The sequence below is a fragment of the Tenrec ecaudatus genome, chromosome 11 (assembly GCF_050624435.1).
Source record: "Tenrec ecaudatus isolate mTenEca1 chromosome 11, mTenEca1.hap1, whole genome shotgun sequence".
NCBI classification, from domain to species: Eukaryota; Metazoa; Chordata; class Mammalia; order Afrosoricida; family Tenrecidae; genus Tenrec; species Tenrec ecaudatus.
The window spans coordinates 67,966,981-67,987,373 of NC_134540.1; the positions used below are offsets into that span (position 1 = coordinate 67,966,981).

Consider the following 20,393-nt stretch of genomic DNA (forward strand, 5'->3'; position numbering starts at 1 on the left):
TTTGACATCGGTCACTCAATGACTTCAGAATCAGGTGCAAAAGTCTTAATGCAAATAGTTTCCCCGTAGTCTGTTTTGCTTTTAGTAGACAGGCTATATATGTTTTGAAAAATGTTTCTAAAAGGGCTGTTTACATTACAAAAATTCCCTACCATAAATTTTAGGGTTAAATCATAAATATTGATAACAAAAATAAAATTTAGAACTTCATGTGACAAGCACTAAGTGGCAGGGAGGAAGAACATCCAGCAAGCTCAGCCTCTTCTGCTTCTATTTATGTATTTTTTGGCTCTGTTTTAACCAGGTCTGTGTGCTCTGGTGTTGAGACCAGGCTGAGATCAGCATTCCAGTGTAACAGAGTAAGAGGTGCCGTGGGCTTGCTTTTTGTTGTTGTTCATTCCTGGGAAATCAAGGAATATCCCATTTAAACTTTAATTCTTTCAATGAGAATATGTGGTTTTGCATCATTGGCATTTCTAGTTGACAGACTTACCTTTTAATTGCCCAAGGTGGTAGAAAGAAGCCCAGACTCTCCAAGGTAGGGCGCTCTGTGTTTACACAGTATAGGATTTTCCAAAGAGGGCGATACCGCCCTCCAGGGGGTGCTAGAACAGCCCAGAGTGCGGTCAAAACAGACACCTACACTTGACCCTGGAAAGGTTTTCAATTTGGGGGAAGTAACTTTTTTTTCCCCCCTGAAAGGAGGTAGTTGGTCAAAGTTTGGGTACCTACGATTTATAACTAGCTTCAACTCTCTAAAAATATCAGCAAGGATCCCTATATACTCCAAGACTAAGAAATCTTCTATCTCCTGAATGTTCACAATGGGAATATCCTTCCCAGGGAATCAAACTTAACATTCACAGTCTCACTGAACAAGAGTCGATATAAACTATAAAACTAGCTAATCTCACGATACGCAGAAAAGTGTTGAAAAGATTTCCTCCTGTTACTTTAAACTATGCAAGGAAAGAATCCTTTCAAATAAACAAGAAAAGATTTAGAGAACCTTTTAAAACTCATTTAAAGGAGGTAAAACATTTTATCACTCAATAGAAAACAGTTCAAAATCAACAGAAAAGTGCCAGTGAAATTATGTCTATTAAACACAAACTGAACCTTTTAAGATGACACAAAATCAAACAGCATAATGAAAAATGAACAGTTTTCAAGTAGAAAGGCTATACTTACAGATTTGCATTTTGAAATTCTAAATGTCTTAGTTGTCCATATCATAAACACTACAGAAACTGAAACACAAAAAGTTACTTTTAAAAGAACATGCTATATTAACATAATGCATTATGCTAAGAAAATTTAAATGGCTTACCCACTACAGCAAAGATCAGGATATTTGTGAAGTGCCTGTATAAAGAAAACTTCACCGTGTTCTTTCTTAACCGGAGAGTCTTCATCGTTTGTGCCAAACTTATGAAAATGTGAAAATAAGAAGTTAAGGGAAAATAGTAGTAAGTAGATAAGCTACATAACAAAACAAGAGTTGCATTTCCAAAGTGGCAGAAAATCGATCTAAAGAAATGAAGCTAAACCACACACCAAAAAAGTTATCTTAACCAACACTCTATAACCATAAGTGACTTTATCATAGATTTTACTCTATAACTTACCACAATATGAACTAAATCAACAAACTTTATTGAAAAACTGCAAGCAAGAAGACCCCGCCCCGCCCTGTCCTCCCGTACCCAACAATGATGAGCTCATCCCAGGCTACTCTCCTACAGCACAGGAGTGGACGGCGTAGGCCGAAGTCGGCTTCCCTGGGGTCACGTTTACAGATCACATTGTAACATGCCACGCTGCTTTGTCTATTCATTCTAGCCTATCATTGCTTCTGCCTCCAAATGATCCCAATCATGTAGTCAGGCCAGCTATCAACTCTGTTTTCTAAATTTAAACCTCCCCCTGAAATATAGCAAAACAAATCTGAACCTAAGTAAGGAAAGCCTGTCTTCAAAATATCTATTGCAATAGGGAGAATGCGCCAACCATAATATTTGCAAGCTCTCGAAGGTGAGGCAGCCAAGGGCCTTGCTTTGATAGGGAAGGCAGACACAGGCTAGGGAGGACCTGGTCTGCGGGAGGGGATGGGGGACTGGACAGACTGAACCACTACTGGCTGTCCTTCCTTAGGAGACGCTGTAGGCTGCCTGAAGCTGAAGCTGAGCCACGGGAGAGAGTGCTTACCACCAAGTCTGGTGGGGCCAGGTGGCTTGCCCAGACCGAGCAAGGCATACAGCAGTTCAGCGGATCATTTACGAGGCGAGGATTTGAACTTGAAGGGCTGCTTGCTGACCTGACCTTCAGCACCAGGTTCATAGTGATTATAATCTGAGTCATACAGGGAGGTGGTTCTTTGCAGTAAACCTTTCCTGGGAACACAAAAAGGTGGGAATAGCAGCTGGCAGGCAGGAGGGCGGGTGTGTGGGTGATCACCAGTGTTCTGCAGGAGCACAGGGCTCACGTCCAGGATGAAGAAGCAACAAGAGCCTCTGCCGTGGTCTTCCAGCAGTGCGCTGAGCCTCCCAGCGGTGCTTGTCAAACAGCACTCCCACCTGGCCAAGATTGAGCAAAAGGGCGCAAGAGACAAAATTTGTCCTTGTGCCTAATTTTAATTCTAAAAAAATTCATTAATCAAAAATTTTGAGTACTAGAAGTACTCAGACTGCTTTTTAGGTGACTGGTAAGTTGTAAAACAACCCAACCAATTGAGACTAGGGCCAGAACTTACAAAAAATGCACAACTACTTTCATTATTTCGAAAACACACCAGTTAAGACCAATACATTCCAAAAACCCCTGACTCCAACATGGTCTCATTTAGTAATCCAAAAGGTTGTGCTTGTTTTTTTTTTTTAAGTCAAGACAAAAAAGATCAAAAGCAAGTTCAAAACTGCCAGTGCCGCCCCTTCGCAAGCCATCATTAACCCACAGTGATTTTTTTTTTTTTCACTTTTGAAATGAGCTGGGTGAGACGGAGGTGGATGCTGATATCATGCTTCTAAGGAAATCAACAATGAGAGCCGCGGCCTCGAGCGGCTGCAGTGCACCCACCATGCTGCACCGGGAAAAGGATATCCACCAGCAGAGGGCAGAGTCAAGGAGAGAGAGAGGCAGGCTGGCAAGGAGGGCAAGATCAGAATCCTTCGCCTGCAGCAAAATAGCAAACATACAACAAGCAAAAACAGAAGGGGCCTATGTGAGAATTTTTCAGTCTAATTTTTTTCCCTATGGTTTTAAAACTAAATCCTTACAGGATTGGTTACATTGGTCATCCAAACCAAGAAACCCCAAACCAAACCCACTGCCACTTGAGTAGACTCCAACACAGGATGACTATGCAGCGGTCCTGGGATTTTATAAATCTTCACAGGAGCAGACAGTGCATCTTTCTCCCTCAGAGAGGCTGGTGAATTTAACTGGCTAGCAATCCAACGTTTAACTGAGAACACCACCAGGGCACGCCTTAAAAATCAAGAAAAGGAGGGTTGATTATAAAGTCCGCTTCTCTATGTGTCCAGCCCTGCTTCTTTTGCTTGCCACTTGTGATCGCTTAGGAAATCCACTATCGCTCTGTCCAAGGAAAGCCCCCAAGGCTCTCATTAGATGTTCAAGGGCTTCCCTGCTCCTCAGCATCCCCTAAGACGTAAAAAACTCTGTTTTAGAGAACACCGAAAATTAACTTGAAATTGTTGGACTTTATTTCTCACTTGGAAATACATTGAGAATTCAAAACTAAGAGATTTAAAGACGAGCGAGACTGGGCTTAGAAACAAACGCCCCGACCAAGGGACTCAGAGAGAAGCCTGGGTGGCACCGAGGTGATCGCGCTTGACCATGAACCACTAGGTCCACAATTTGAGCCCGCCAGCAGCTCTGAGCATAAAGAGTAGCCATCTGTTTCCTTTACAAATACAGCCTGCAAACGCCAGGGGCGAGTCCACTGTCAGAGAGTTGCAATGAGTCAATACTGAAATGATTTGGAAGCCCATCAACAGCGCTGCATCGACTAACCCACCTGCAGAAAGAACATGCTTCCCACAGAACAAGGAAGGCCCCTGGGCGGCACCCTGCTCAGCCGCGAACTGAAGGTGGTTCCAGCCCCTGCCCTGCAGGAGGAAGCTGTCACCTGCCTTGGAACCCCGGGAGGTGGGGAGTGGGCAGTTCTATTGAGTCAGATTGAGCTGATATGAATTGGAATGGACTCAAGGGCAGTGGATTTTGGTTTTTAACCGTTAAGAGACATAATAAATTCTAGCCCTCTGTCCTTCTAGTGAGACACACAGATGAGAAAACACAAAGACATCCAGACACTGAAAACAGAAAAGCACTTGGCATAAATGACATCGACAGAAGCATCTGACAGAAAAGTGCTCGTATGTAAACCAGCAGATACAAACCATCTGTTCTGGGATCTGAATAAGCCTGCACTCTACTCTGACTGGGTCAGGGGCACTTTCTCTAGTTGTCCTTTCATTCCCAGCTGCAAGCTGGCGACAGAGAAAAATATAATGGGGATTCCCCAGGCTTAGCTTGAGTCATTCAATCAGGGAGGATCCAGTAAAGACCGCCTCCCAAGCTTCTCTCACTGACTCTTTTCCCTCCTGCAAGGTGGCCCAGCACCTTCCCACTTGGCTCCTGCTTTCTCATTCTGACCCTGTCATGACCACAGCTGGGGGTCCAGCACTGGCTACTGGTGGCCAGCCCCCAAAGCTCTTCTCCGGGTCTCCACCCCATGACAATCACCTGGCTCTCTAGCCTCTCTTCACCCTGGCTCTTCCCTTATGCATACCCCCTGATCTTGGCTCCCTTTCTTAATGCCCTGCATGCTCTCAAAACACCAACCACAGCTGTGGTCTCCTCCGTAAAAGGGACTTTCCAGCACCAGTGTGGATTCCTCCCTAGACTCAGGCTTGACGTTCCCTGTGTCTCTTCAAGTTCATGCGCTGGGCAGCTCACAGCTCCACTGCCGGCCCCTTCACTACCCTGCGTGAAGGCAGGAAGCACTGCCCCACCTCCTTGGAGCCTCTGGGCCTTCTGTTGTCACCCAGGTCTAGAAAGTCTATCATCTGGGGTCCCCAGTTCTCTGCTTAGGAAACCCCATTTGTCCGCTAGTCCCTGGAACCTTTCCTGACTTCTTAGGCCAGACCTCATTTCTCTCTTCCCTCTGCTAAGGTAACACCCCTCTCAAAAATGGCAGGTACCATTGCTCCTGGCCATACAGTGGTCTCCACTATCAGAATGTGAGTCCCTTTAAATGCAGGGAGGAAACCTTTTCCATCCATGCCTCCTCAGTTCAGAATCCACAATGGACACTTCCATGCTGAATTAATTACACAGAAAAAATACAGTTGTTCCTTGTTGCAGGTTATACACATTGTTTCTTCTCCCCCTTCCACTAAACTCCTATAGTAAGGTAACAGTAATAACATCGGGACATTTCTTTCTATGGTTATTATAAATAAAAATCCATCCGTTTTTAACGATACAACAAACTTTTCAGAAGCACACAGAAAAGGATATGAACCACACAAAAATGGAGTCAATAACTGCTAAGACAATGTCACCCACAGCAACAGCTAAATGGGTAGAGCCCTGAAAGAAACAAAAACAAAAACAAAGTGGAAACGGAATGAGGTCATTATCATCTGATAATGAAACCAACTCAGCTTTACCTAACCTTTTACAAAAGTTACATAAAACCTTCTACTTCCTAAAAATGAACTGTTGGGCAGGCACAAGTGTTGTTAACATGCCATCAATCTAGTATCGGCGTGAATCACATGAAATACGCCAGAGATGAGATTCCTGCCCAGTGACCAACCAAGAGTTGACAGAGTGGCATTGCTTTTTCCGATTTCCTTTCTGGTAACACTTGTGAATTATATATTTAAGTGCAGAGTTTATTACTACATAAAGGAGAAATAAATACTCTCAAAGATTTAGAGTTGATGTAATTAACAGAATGAATCAGAAACAGCAGGAAGAATGAGGCTTATGAAGCATCATTGAATAAATGCCCTGCTTTAAAGACAATATGCATCAAGATGTGTGTACACATAAAACATGTGTATACACACCAACTGCTCTGCACAGGGGGCTGATTTCTACAGCTAACCCAAAAGACATTTTGGGTAAAAATTACAAGTGCTTTGAATCAGGTAAAACAGTAAGTTTCTTCATCACATAGTACTCAACCATTTATAAGGACCCCCCGAAAGCTGGAAACCTGGGGGTGCTCCCCAAACAAATATGCTGACACTTGAGGAGAGAGGGAGAACGGCTGCCACCATTACTAGTCATTCTCTTCTCCCTGCTCTGGTCACAGCGGGAGAGGCTAGCTCCCCAGGTGAGTGAGTCCGCAGGGCGCACACAGAGTGAGAACTGAAGGAGATGGGAGAGGAGTGATGAAATGCAGTGTGGGTCCGCCTGAAGGGCAAGTGGACTTCTCCTTCACTTGGTACATTTTAAAATCCAAGGTTAAGGACGTTACAAATGAGCACAGACTGCATAATGGCAAAAAAGCATTCTTTCTAGAGAATGACCATGACCATTTCTGGGATAGAGCTAATTCCTGGCACGACCACAAGCGGTGTTTTCATAACAATACTTTTTAAGAAATGCTCTATTTTGCTTTTTCTTTTAAGGAAGTAGTTTTCAATGGAAATATTCCCCAAGAAAAAGTTCAAATTGGGCCTTTTCCCTTAACGCCCTATCTTTCAAACTTCTTTTCAGGATATGGAAAGAGAAATCAGACTTCACAGTAATTATAACAGAGGGTGGTAGAAGAATTACGTTGGTTTTTACCCCAAGGACTCGCATCACGCCTTCAATCACCGCAAAGATAAAGTAGAGAAGCCCCAGTCCAATCACTCGGTGCATGACTGTCCCTAAGCGAGGCCTGTAGAGAAACCAAAAACAAAAGGTGAGTAAGTACAACACATTTATCCATTTATATATAAGGGACACCCACTTCCTATACCTACAATACCACAAGGTGTCGAAGGGATCAGGGATCAGGCATTAAAGAACAAAAAAAACCATATAATTATAAATGAGGGAGAGTGCAGAATAGAGACCCAAAGTCCATCTGTAGGCAACTGGACACCCCTTTACTGAAGGGTTGAGGGGAGGAGACGAGCCAGTCAGGGTGCAGTACAGCACCAATGACACGTACAACTTTCCTCTAGTTCTTTAATGTTTCTTCCCCCCACTATCATGATCCCAATTCTACCTGCCAAATCTGGCTAGGTCAGAGGATGTACACTGGTACAGATAAGAGCTGGAAACACAGGGAATCCAGGTCAAAAGACCCCTTCAGGACCAGTGGTGAGAGTGGTGATACCTGGAGGGAAGGTGGGGTGGAAAGGGGGAACCGATTACAAGGATCTATATATAACCTCCTCCCTGGGGGATGGAAAAGTGGGAGACGTCGGACAGTGTAAGATATGACAAAATAATAATTTATGAATTATGATGGGTTCATGAGGGAGGGGGAGCGGGGAGGAGGGGGGAAATGAGTTGCTGATATTAAGGGCTCAAGTAGAAAGCAAATATTTTGAAGATGATGATGGCAACAAGCGTACAAATGTGCTTGACACCACTGATGGATGTATGGATTGTGATAAGAACTGTACGAGCCCACAATAAAATGATTTAATAAAAAAAAAGATAAATCAGTCTGCTCATAAGAGACTTTAGGAAAACCGTGTTTCCCGGAAAGAAAGTAAAGACAGTCTGTCTCTCTTCCTCTGGGGCCTGAGGCTATGGGACTTCCCTGAGGCTCCCCAGTGCCAGGCTTTGCCTGTTGACATTGATGTAGCATCATTAACACACCAGTTTCCGTGGCGAGGATCTGACTTGTGGCAGGCCTGTGTGTCAGTGTGACACTGTGTCCCAGTTTCCTATAGCTGAGGATATCTCCCACCTTTTGGTCAGCAGCTGAGCAATGACCTATTTGTATCACCCAGGGCCTCGAACACCTGCCAGGTACTAAGCTATCTGGATGGCCTGGAGGAGTGCACCGCTAAGAAGCTAAATGCTACTTTAGAACAGTCACTGGATGGAGCACAGTGGTTATGTGCCCAACTGCGCACTGAAAGGTCAGTGGGCTGAACCGCTGGCTATTGCAGTTACTTCCACGGATATTACAGCCTGTGAAACTGTAGGGCAACTCTACTCTCTCCTACAGTCATTATGAGTCAAAATGGACTTGATGGAATGGATTTTTAATAGTTATTGGCAGAGATTATACTTTGCTTCACAAACGTAAGTTAGACATAGTTCTGAGGTCTTTTTTAATAAGAGTGTATACATTGGGCAGAGAAAGAACGTGGTATTAGGGGAGTGAATTCTACGACTTCCCTTCTGATCACTGTGTGAATAATCAAAACAGGAATGGGTAAGAGAGTTCAGCTTTCATTCTCAACACTGAATGAACGTTTTTAATTCTTCAAAATGATAGAGTGTATTTGTATTATGAGATAGTCAAAACTCTCTTCAGAATAAAAGAATAAACCCATAGTTTACCAAAAATGGGTGCTTTAAAGTAAAATTGAAGTAAAAACCAATGCCCATATATCACATCTAAGACTAGCTTAGCTAATTCAAATCGTGATTCATTAAAACGAGTGAAATGGATTCTAAGAGCACTTCCTCCACAAGGATTCATTCAGGGGCGGGGTCCATGCTCCCCCCTTTCCTTCTGCAGACACTCTGCAAAGGTGCTCACAGCCGACGATGAGGTACCGTCCAATCTTACGACAGTCTGTGTGTTCTGTACACGGGGATGAAGACCAAAAAGGCATTTGACAAGGAATCCCAGTAAAAGTGCAATGGGAGAGAAGAAACTAAAAAGCTTCTGGATTAAAATCTTGTTAACCTCACCAATCCTGAGCACGCATGTGTGGGGACACACAGACACACAGACACACACAAATGCATTTACGAAGCACCCAACATGCATCAAGTACTGCACTGCAGTCTAACACAATACTGGAAAAGTTCCCACTCTAGGGAACTCAGACCCCGCTGGGAGGGGGTGGCAAGGACACACAGTTGAGAGGGATCGGAGCAAGGTACTGGATGTTTGAAGAGAGAAGAGGCGGGGCATGAAGTGGTCTTCTGCAGAGCGGAGCACTGAGAAAATCAACTGAGAATCTCCACAGCTCATCGGTGTAAAGTGAGCCCAGGCAGGGTGCCTGGACGTCCTTTAAGGGCAAGTACCACTACTCACGTGTGAGCCTGAAGCAACAGAGCTGGTTACCAAGGCTGGGTTTTTATCATCTGGGAGAGTGACAACGAGAAAGGCAGGGGCTTTGTGTGGAGCCAAGGACGCCAGTGTCCTCCTCACCATGGAATCTAGCCAAAAGAAGAACGTGAAGACAGCGCGAGGGACTGGGTTCAAAGAACACAGGTTGAAGGTAGTCTCGAGCGGAAGTATTAAAGAAGTACATAAGCAAGAGAAGAGGTGATCATTGGACAATGAGCTGTTTAAAATTGAGATGATAGACAAGTGATCTAAAATCGATAGCAAGGAGGGTGTAGGCCTGGTGGGGCTTGATCAAGGGCGATGTCACCGAGAGAAATTACTGAAACCCAAATGAAAGCTGAACATGACAGTGGGACAAGAGGAAAGTAAAAGGAAATAGAGGAAAGAACTAGGAAACAAAGGGCATTTATAGAGGTCTAAATACAGGCATGCACATATGTAAATATATTTATATATGATGATGGGGAAATAGATTTATGTGCATCTATTTATAGGTTTAGTATTAAGGTACAGGTAGACATTGGGCCTCAACTTAAGTACTCCCTCAACACAAGAACACTTTGTTCTATGAACCTGGCACTCCACGATGCTCACCTTCCCGACACACTCGCTGAAGACAAAGCGGGTGTATAAGCAAATGTGGTGAAGAAAGCTGATAGTGCCTGGCTATCAAAAGATATAGCATCTCAGGTCTTATAGGCTTGAAATTAAAAAACAAATGGCGATCTAGCAGGAAAGCAACAAAGCCCATATGGAAGAAGCATTCCAGCCTGTGTGATCATGAGGTGTTGAGGGATCAGGTATCAGGCATCAAAGAACAAAAAAATCATACCACTGTGAATGAGGGGGAGTGCAGAGTGCCGATCTGTAGGCAATGGAACATCCCCTTACAGAAGGGTCTTGGGGAGTTACACAAGCCAGTCAGGGTGTGATGTAGCACTGATGAAATATACAACTTTTCTCTAGTTCTTTAGTGCTTCTTCTCCCACTATTATGATCCAAATTCTACCTTTTAAGTCTGGGTAGACCAGAGGATTTACAGTGGTACAGATATAGCTAGAAACACAGGGAATCCAGGACAGACAAACCCCTCAGGACAAGTAATGAGAGTAGCGATACCAGGAGGGTAAGGGAAAGGTGGGAGGAGAGAGGAAGAACTGATCACAATGATCTACATACGTATAACCCCCCTCCCTGGGGGATGGACAACAGAAAAGTGGGTGAAGGGAGACATAGGTCAGTGAAAGACATGAAAAAATAATAATTTATAAATTATCAATGGTTTGTGAAGGGAGGAAGGGAGGGGGGAAATGGGGAGCTATTACCAAGGGCTCAAGTGGAAAGAAAATGTTTTGAAAATGATGATGGCAACAAATGTACAAGTGTGCTTGACACAATGGATGTATGTATGGATTGTGATAAGAGTTGCATGAGCCCCCAAGAAAATTATTTTTTTTTAAATTTTGAGATGATGGTGAGAGTGGTTATGCATAAGAACAAGGTCTGAAAGGGGCCGTGGAAGCAAGTTGCTAGGATCACGTGAGAGGCAAGATTAGTAGATGAGGAAGTGAGATCAGCTCAAAGGATCACCACACAGGCCCTGGCATCTCTGGCAATTCTGGCAGATGGAGGGCTGGAAAGATCGTGGTGGATCCAGGGCTGAGAGAGTTTGGGTTGAAGAGAGAAATCTGGGAGCTGATCTGCACTAAAGTGACCCTTTCTCACATCTCAAACTTCTGGGAACCGGGAAGTTTTGGGGAAGAAGAATGAACTATGTTTTGCAAAACACAAGGAGAATAAAGAAGACAAGCCCTCCCTCCCACATTCGAGCCCAGCGGTGAGACAAGATTGTTTGGGAAATGAGGTCTTTGGGGAACCACCGTGTTAGAGTTCTCTGACTCTGACTCCCCTACTATCTCTCACAACCCTCAGAAGGACACATAAAAACAAGCCAGCTCTACTCTCTAGGAAACTCAAGGCATAAAATTCAAGATCATTTTAGTTTTCCTTATCTTTACAGTTGAACGTGCATTTAATGAACTATAAAAAGTTTATGGAAATCAAACTTGGGATTTTTTGTTCAAGGTGCTACAAAGTAGCCAGTGTATGGAGATCCTTTACTGTAGACTTGTATGATCTCTGGAAAAGTTTGATGGATCAGAAGCCATAAAGTAGATAGACTGGATCACAAGATGGGAGGCTCAGTGTCTTTCCAATGCCCCAATACTTACTTCACGATGCCATAACCCAAGCTCACAATGATGACCAGGAGACGAGCCAACGTCCTTTTAACCGCCGATATCAACCCCGCAAATATTAATAAACCTTGAGCTGAGGGAGTAAAAAGAAAACATGATTCACTTTGCGCCCATGGTTCTGAGCATGCATTGCATCCAAGGACATCTGGCCTCCGCATAGTCATTAGCCACCCAGTGCTTGAGGACCTCAGTGAAGGGGAAGTGTTCTGCCTTCTGAGGAGTTCACTCTACAGGATGAGCAACCTGAACGGTCTCCGAGTCTTCCCGTCCTTGTCTTGGAGGCCGCGGGACACCAACGGCGAGCCTCTTACGGCTCTCTACCTACAGGCAGAAGGTCCTGCAGAGCCCTTTCTCCAGGTGCCTTCCTCGGGCACACGCTGTCTACAGTGCATGAGTCGTGCCACCCTCGCTTCTGAGGGCATTTCAGATGAACTCCCAAGACAAATGTGTTCCTTCTTCTGACAGCTCCATTGTACATTCCGTATTCTTGGCCAATACTGACATTCAAAGGCATCAATTCTTCAACTCCGTTTGGATCATGTGCGCCTTAGTCCTCAGGGGGATGTTTTGTTTTGTCTTTGTAATCATTTTTTCGGGGGCTTGTACAAATCTTATCACAATCTATACATCTATCCATTGTGTCAAGCATATTTGTACATTTGTTACCAGCATTTTTTCTCTTCTTTTATAAACATTTACTTTGTATTTAAGCCCTTGGTATCAACTTTTTCTTCTTTTTATTAATCATTTTATTGGGGACTCATACAACTCTTATCACAATCCATACATCCATCCATTGTGTCAAGCACATTTATAAATCTGCTGCCACCATCATTCTCAAAACATTTGCTTTCTACTTGAGCCCTTGGTATCAGTTCCTAATTCCCCCCCTCCCCCATGTTCTCTCCCTCAAAAACGGTTGATAATTTATCTTTTTTTCCCTCTATGTCTTACACTGACTGATGTCTCCCTTCAACCACTTTTCTGTTGTCTGTCCCCAAGGGAGGGGGTTATATATAGATTATTATGATCGGTTCCCCCTTTCTCTCCCACCTTCCCCTTATTCTCCTGGTATCGCGATTTTCATTACTTATCCTGAGGGGTTTATCTGTCCTGGATTCCCTGTGTTTCCAGCTCTTATCTGTACCAGTGTACATCCTCTGGTCTAGCCAGATTTGTAAGGTACAATTGGTATCATGATAGTGGGAGGGAGGAAACATTAAAGAACTAGAGGAAAGTTGTATGTTTTATCGTTGATATACTGCACCCTGAATGGCTCATTTCCTCCCTGCAAATCTTCTGCAAGGGGATGTCCAGTTGCCTACAGATGGACATTGGGTCTCAACTCCGCAATCGCCGCCCCCTCATTCACTATATGATTTTTTGTTCTTTGATGCCTGGTACCTGATCCTATCGACACCTCATGATCACACAGGCTGGTGTGCTTCTTCCATGTGGGCTTTATTGCTTCTGAGCTAGATGGCTGCTTGTTTACCTTCCAGCCTTTAAGACCCCCGATGCTATATCTCTTGATAGCCGGGCACCATCAGCTTTCTTCACCACATTTGCTAATATAACCACTTTGTTTTCAGTGATTGTGTCAGGAAGGTGAGCATCACAGAATGCTAGGTTATTAGAACAAAGTGTTCTTGTGTTGAGGGAGTGAGTACTTTAGAGTCGAGGCCCAGTGTCCATCTGCTACCTTAATACTAAACCTATAAATATATGCACATTAATCTATTTCCCCATTATCATAAATAAATATATTTACATATGTGCATGTCTTTATTTAGACCTCTATAAATGCCCTTTGCCTCCTAGTTCTTTCCTCTATTTCCTTTTACTTTCCCCTTGTCCCACTATCATGTTCAGCCTTCATTTTTGGTTTCAGTAATTCCTCTTGGTTATATTGCCCTTGGTCACAGCCTTCCAGGTCTCCTACACCCTCCCCGCCATAGATTTTAGATCACTTGTTTCCTTGTCCCTGGGTTTAACACCCACTTCCTTTCCCCAGCCTCTCCCTCTGCTGAGTCTCCCCCTGGAACCACCAGTCAGTTGTTTTCGCCTCCAGATTGTTAATTCGGCCTATCTTATCTAGATAGACCTGCAGAAATAATAATACACACACACACACACACACACACAAAAGAGCAAAACAAAACAACAAAAGAAAAAAACAACAACCAAAAAAACCTCCAAACAAACCAAAACCCCAAAGACACACAAAAAAGGAAAGAAAAGCCTGTAAATAGTTCAAGGTCTGTTTGTTGACCTTTAGGATTGTTCTCCGGTCATCTGATGGGGTGCTGTGCCCTGGCTACAGTTTATTTTTGGTATTCCTTGGGACTTCCTTGCTCTGCTCCCTTTGCTGTTCTGTTGCACACTTTTAGTGTTTTCCTGTGTGTGGTGGGGTCAGATTGGGAGCAATTGTCAGTGAGGGACTTCCTGTCTTGTAGTGGGGCCGGCCATATGGTCCTCTCTGTGCACTGCCTACTCTGAGCAGGAATACTGTCCTCGGAACTTGGTGGGCCAGGATGTGCTCCACTCTCTTCCTGTCCCTTCATTTGCTCTGATCAGACATGCAGCTTCAGGGCTGTCTGAGGTGCAGCTTCAGGGCTGTCCTCTGAAGTGAATTCTTCTGTGGGAAGGAGTGGAGGCTGTCCCATAGTTGGGACTGGGCCCTGGTTTTGAACACTTGAAAGAGGTCTTTTTGACTGCTGAAACTGTGAGTGTTGATTTTGGATCCAAGGAAAATGAAACTCTCAAACATCAATCTTTGCTTTGTGCATTAGAATATTTCTTATTGGCCCAGGGGTGGATATTTATTTTCTCCATGTGGAAGTACAGCTCTCCCCACAAAAGTTACTTTGACATGACTTAGATTTTTTTATAAATCCTTTTACTGGGGGCTCTTACAGTTCTTAAAACAATCCATAAATCAATTATATCAAGCACATTTGTACATATATTGCCATCATCATTTTCCAAACATTTTTTTCTACTTGAGCCCTTGGTATCAGCCCCGCCCCCGCCCAGTGAACCCTTGATAAATTATAAATTATTATTATTTTCATATCATACACCATTCAGTCTTCCCTTTATCCATGTTTCTGTTGGGTGTTATACTTCGATCATTGCAATTGATTCCCCCTTTCTCCTCCCACATTCTCCCTATCCTCCTGGTATTGCTACGCTCATTACTGCTCCTGAGGTTTCATCTGCCCTGGATTCTGTGTGTTGAGAGCTTTTATCTGTACCAGAGTGTGCATGCTCTGGTCAAGCCAGATTTGTAGGGTATCAGTGGGGTCATGATAGTGGGGGAGGAGGAAGCATTAAAGAACTAGAGGAATGTTGTGTGTTTCATTGGTGCTATATTGCTTCCTGGCTGAGTGGTCCCTTCCTTGTGACACTTCTGGGAGGGGATATCCAATTGGACAGGACTTATTCTTAATGTATCCATATTGGTTCTGGTCAACAATCCCTAAATCCCTTGCTTTTGATTATTTTTTCTAAGTTGTATCTTTCCAATATCAGTGCTAAGCAAGACAGTCTAGGTAATAGAATTGCTACTTGGGAAAATCAGAAATACCATTAGCCCATGTCTCCTGACACCTCTCCCATTCAACAGAACTCTTCAAAGGCCTCTGACGGCAGTCCGGGGTTTCTCTTGCAAACCCCTTTGGTGTCACCTTAGGCCAATGGATGCTCGTGTATTCAGGCATCTCGGCTTCCGCTGTTCCTCACCAATGTCCACACTACTAGCACCAGCAAAGGAACGGACTCTTCTCCATCACCCATGCCCACTATAACCCGCAGCAACACAGACCCACCCTCCTTCCCTGCCCCACTGCATTGAGAAACTCACACACTTCTCATCTAGTACTAGTAGCGCTCAGATGCGGCCATGGCTCTGTGCCTTATCTTCATTCGTTTCTACTCTGTCCTCTTAAACTTATTCCAGAAAATTCCATATACTCCTTACAGAGAGGAAACCTTATAATGAACTCCATGTACTGATCACACAGTTTCAGTAATTATTAACAGTATGCTAATCTCCCCATATGCATATGTAAGGCTGGGAGTGAACATTCCTACATATGATGTTTCGTATATGCTGCAAATATACCACGTATAAAAGTAGAGAGCACTAGGACACAGTCGTGAAAACCTCTTCGTCAGAACCAACTATCATCCAGGACTGATGTCCTGGGCTGGAGGTGGGTAGGACCCTTAGTCTCAGGGACATCTAGGTCAAGTGGCATGGCACAATCCATAAAGCCAGGGCAATGTTTTGTGTGAGTGAGTAGTGAGTGGGGTCTTAAGAGCATGCAAGCAGCCATCCAATTTACCGCTACTGTTTTCCCTCTATCCAGAGCAAAGGAGAGAGGAGAAAATCAAAGGCTTAGGAGATAACTAGTCCAAAGGCCCACATAAGCCACAGCCGCCACTAACCTAAGACCAAAACCAACAGTGGTGGGTTACCACCACAGACTGTGCTGACTGGGATCACTAGGATAGGAGACAAAAAAAAAAAAAAAGATAGCACTTAGCCCCCGAACAGTTAAGGAAGAAGGATGGGCAGGAAATCAGGCTAAGGGAAACAGAAAAGCTAAGGTAAAAATGACCCGTTTGGGGAATGTAATCAATGGGAAATCTGTGTAAATTGCTGAATGCGTAACGAAAGGGCTCTGTAAACTTTCCCCCAAATCACAGGACACGTCTATCAGAAAGGCCCGAGGCTGTTGCCAGAGGCCCTGGAGTCAGTTTGGACCGCAGAGGCGTTGGGTGAAAGAAACACTGCCTGGACCTGAACCCTCCTCACAGCTGCTCCTGTGCTGGCGCTCACTGTTGCAGCCACTGGGCCAGTCCAGCTCCTTGGGGGCCTTCCTCTGTTCTGCTGCCCCTCTACTTCACCACGCATAATGCCCTTCTCCGGCGACTGGCCACTCCTCACAATGTGTCCAAAGCACGTAAGATGAAGTCTCACCATCCCTGCCTCTAAGGGGCACTCTGGCTGTACTTCTTCCAAGACAGATTTGTTTGTCCTTTTAGCAGTCTATGGTACTTTTAATATTCTTCTCCAGTATCACAATTCAAATGCATCAATTCTTCTTCTTCCACCTTCTTTATTCAATGTCCAACTTTTACATGCATGTGATGCAATGGAGAATAATACCATGCCTTGGGTCAGACACACCTTAGTCCTCAAAGTGACATCCATGCATTTCAACACTCTAAGGAGGGGTTGAGTGGCAGATTTGCCCAATGCAGAGCATCATTTGGTCTCTTGACTGCTGCTTCCATGAGCATTGACTGTGGATCCAAGCAAGACAAAATCCTTGACAACATCAACCTTTTCTCCATGTATCATGATGTTAACTATTGGTCCAGTTGTGAGAATTTGGGTCTTTTTTACATCAACTTATAATCCATACTCAAGGCTGCCCTCCCTGTTCTTTATCAGCAAGTGCTGGTAATTTTAAAAGCCACTGTCCCGACCTTGTTTCATCTTTATTCCAACGCACTTTTGTTTCTTGCCATGTCTTAATGCAAATAGCAAGCAAAACAGGAAGAGATTACCAAATAAGCAAGATAAATACTAGCTTGTTTGTGCTTACTTTCTAACCTGTAGTGGGCAGTTTCGTGTTTTCAGCACATAAAAAGCATGTGAAATGGTCCATTACAGATTAGTAAGTAACTACAAGTAAGCCCATGCTTATCTTTTTACTGGACACTTGCTCCCCATTAAGGATTGTAATTCTGAAGTCTTTTGTTCTGTAGGAAGGCCCTGTGGGTTGGAAGGGAGACAGATGCCAGCCATCCAAAGAAGCAGAATCACTGAGGTGGTGAAAACCGACAATGCTTACTACTAATTAGTAAGTAATCACAATTAAGGGCACACCTACCTGGCTTATTGGGTGAGCTCACAGCAGACATGACCATGCCTTTCAAAAATCCATCTGTACCAAGCTCATTTGTACCTGATCCCCCGGAAGCAGTCAACCCTGTGGGCAATCTCATCTCCTAAAGATTTAGCAGGGGATGTGTGCCCTGAGACTTGGCTTGTCTTCTGACATCTATTTTCTGGAAGTCTGGCACACACACCTGAAAATGCTCAACTACCCCCGTGTCTGCCTCACACGCTGCACTGAGTAAACGGGAACGGCATGCTCCTAAGGAGCTCTTTATAGGATTGGAAAGCTAGAAAAAAAGCAAGAGGGCCCTACCACTTTCACTCCCTGTGCCTAAACAGCTCTTCCTTCTCGCCTGGTTTAAGGGAAGAAAAAGAAAAGAGGACTAGGGGGAGGGGCAGAAAATGGAGAAATAGTCCAAAGGGCTGGCAGAAGCTGAAGTTCTACAGTCCAGAACTCGGCATTGCTTTAATCCAATTACTCGGTAGCTCAACCTTACAGCCCAAACCAAAGCCACTGCCACTGAGGGGACTTCCACTCGTGTAACATCTTGTTTCTGAGATTTTAAAGTGGCTGGAATGTCCTTTTTCCAGCGCAGTGAGGGAGAGTTCACAAAAAGGGAGCACGTGGACCATGTCGGCCAGGTTCAGAGTCCCCCTCTGACACTCTCTGCCTGGCCCCCAGCCTTCCCTCCGCTCACACTGCGAGGAGCTTCTCGGGTCACACTGTACTTGAGAGACAGGGACAACTTACTTGACAGTCCGGTGCTGTTGATGTTTTGGTATTCAGAATAGAAAACTGCTTTCTCAAGCATTCCCAGGAAAATAACAGCTGCGATCCAGAACTGAATTCTTAATGTGTCTTTCCAATAGCAGGCAGACCACAGCAGCCAGAGTATCCCATATAAAATGTAAATGATGCACATCACCATGTAAAACTGTAGGGAGAAAAGCCATTTTCGTCGGTTAAGGTTTGTGATTCCTTATGAGCCAACATTTCTCCACCTGAGCATGCGAGCATTAGCTTTCCACACTGCAGCCAGGGAGACAGGGTCTGTCACAGCAGCAGCTTCCAAGGGACCGCCGCCGCCACCGCCACCATGAGCTTAGACTTTAAGAACTTTCCCATTAAGACACAAATGTCACTAGACAAATGGGAGAAAGAATACTCACAATCATTAGAGGCCAATCTGATGCAGAGATATAGCCATGAGGTCCCATCATAGAAACGGAAACTAAGAAAGGGAAGGTGAGAACAACAAAGCAATGAAAGGGTTAATCAACAATCGGTCTTAAAAGTTGTAAGAGCCCCCAATAAAATGACTGAAAATAATAAGAAACTCCAAATTAAGAAAAAATTAATGCAAGCTATGTAAGAGCTCATGCAAGAGACGCTCTATGAACACATGCCAAGCTAACAAATGCAGAATCCTTACTTAGCACATGCAAGGCATTGAATAATTGCAAGTGATCTGATATGCAATTTTGTCAAGATAACTTCACCATGCACATGCTACTGTAAAAACCTGTGCCAAATCTGATCTCATACAAAGCAGTGCTGGCTGCAAAAGCAGGCCCCTGCTGCTCTGAGGATTTCATCCTCCTGAACGTAACCTGGGATAAAGTACTGAGCCCATGCACACCGAGGGCGAGTGCGGGCCAAGCCTGCGTGGCTCAGCCATGGCTGCAGTTAGTTACTAACTAGCAGAGGAATACTGAGGCACTGGATGGAAATGTCCAAGTCAAATCTTCTATGCTCAGAATCAAGGAGTTTGGAAAGCCGACTCTGGTGGGGAAGGCTGACTCTAGTGGGGGAAGGCCCTCACAACTGTGAGATAGAGATAGATGACTCCCAGTACACATTCTCCACACTGAAAATAGTCCCCACTATAGCCCCACCCCCAAAGGTGCTACTTTAAAAATGCCTTTTCCAAGTTCCTGGCTGCTCACTATGCGAGCAAACAAGTTCTCTTGTCCTCCAAGCTGCTGCCCACTTTGTTCCATATGCGACTGATAGAGGCTTACAAGCCCCCAGACTATACAAACCCACTGGACAATATATTCGCTCTCTTTACTCTGGCCTCCAAAAGATGAGCTCCTGTCCTTGGGGTTTTTCTGTCCCCTTATTTTCCCTAATTGCACCACCATTCCTCAGGACCCATTCGTTTGGGGGGCCAGACCCCTAGGAGGGAAGAACCCTGGTTGTACAGAGGGTTCACAGTTCAAATCCACCAGCTTGCTCAACAAGACAGTCAGCTTCAGTAAAGATTTTCAGCTTTGGAATCTCTCTGGGGCAGGTCTACTCTGAGCTAAAATGGACTTGACAGCAGTGGGTGGGTGTTGGGGGTAAAGACAGCATGCTTGGGAAGGAGGGGCAGGTTAGGTCAGGGACTGATTCCAAGGTCACTGTTCCCATCTGTGTGGCATGGTCTGACTGGGACCAAAAAGACCCCAAGCAACATTGGCATGTTTGCTCATGAATTCCTCCATCTCTGGTTCCATGCTGCTCTTTTCCATCAGGCTGTCTTCTGAAGGAAGCCCTACTGGCCACCATCTTCCAGAGCACTCAGCTCCCCGGCTCCCCTGCCCAAGCCCCCGGCCACAGCTGGTGTCTCCTTTGCAGCACAGCCTGCTGGCTTCACTGCTGCCAGTCTCTCCACAGACGGAGCACTTCTCAGAGGCAAAGCCTGGCTTCCCCTCTACACCCTCAGTGAGTCCCCGAGGCGGTGCGTGCTGTTTGGAGCTGACTGCCCAACTCACGCCCGCCAGGGAGAAAGTCAGTCAAAGCATTCAGCCCCGGGAAAACTGCTTCCCGAGAGCTCACCCTCACATTAGGCACCAGGGCACTCCTTGTGATGGGACACACAGGATTCAGTGTGATGTGCTCAGGGTGCGGAGGGCAGAGGCCACAGGTACCACGCAGAGCCTTTGA

The 20,393-nt window shown here is 44.9% G+C and overlaps 1 protein-coding gene across 2 annotated transcripts in view; it reads right to left on the minus strand.

Annotated features, from left to right (window-relative positions):
• Positions 1-20,393, minus strand: part of TMEM87B (transmembrane protein 87B) — a 63,520-nt gene that overhangs the window by 16,990 nt on the left and 26,137 nt on the right. The window contains exons 7-13 of one of the 2 annotated variants that reach the window (XM_075563139.1): positions 18,635-18,696; positions 18,216-18,399; positions 11,524-11,623; positions 6,829-6,922; positions 3,100-3,171; positions 1,331-1,439; positions 1,192-1,250 (exon numbers count right to left, since the gene is read on the minus strand). In XM_075563139.1, the coding sequence (XP_075419254.1) occupies positions 1,192-1,250; positions 1,331-1,439; positions 3,100-3,171; positions 6,829-6,922; positions 11,524-11,623; positions 18,216-18,399; positions 18,635-18,696 (680 nt within the window). Of the gene's footprint in view, positions 1-1,191; positions 1,251-1,330; positions 1,440-3,099; positions 3,172-5,542; positions 5,617-6,828; positions 6,923-11,523; positions 11,624-18,215; positions 18,400-18,634; positions 18,697-20,393 lie in introns of both variants that reach the window. The other variant, XM_075563138.1, reaches the window with a different exon arrangement.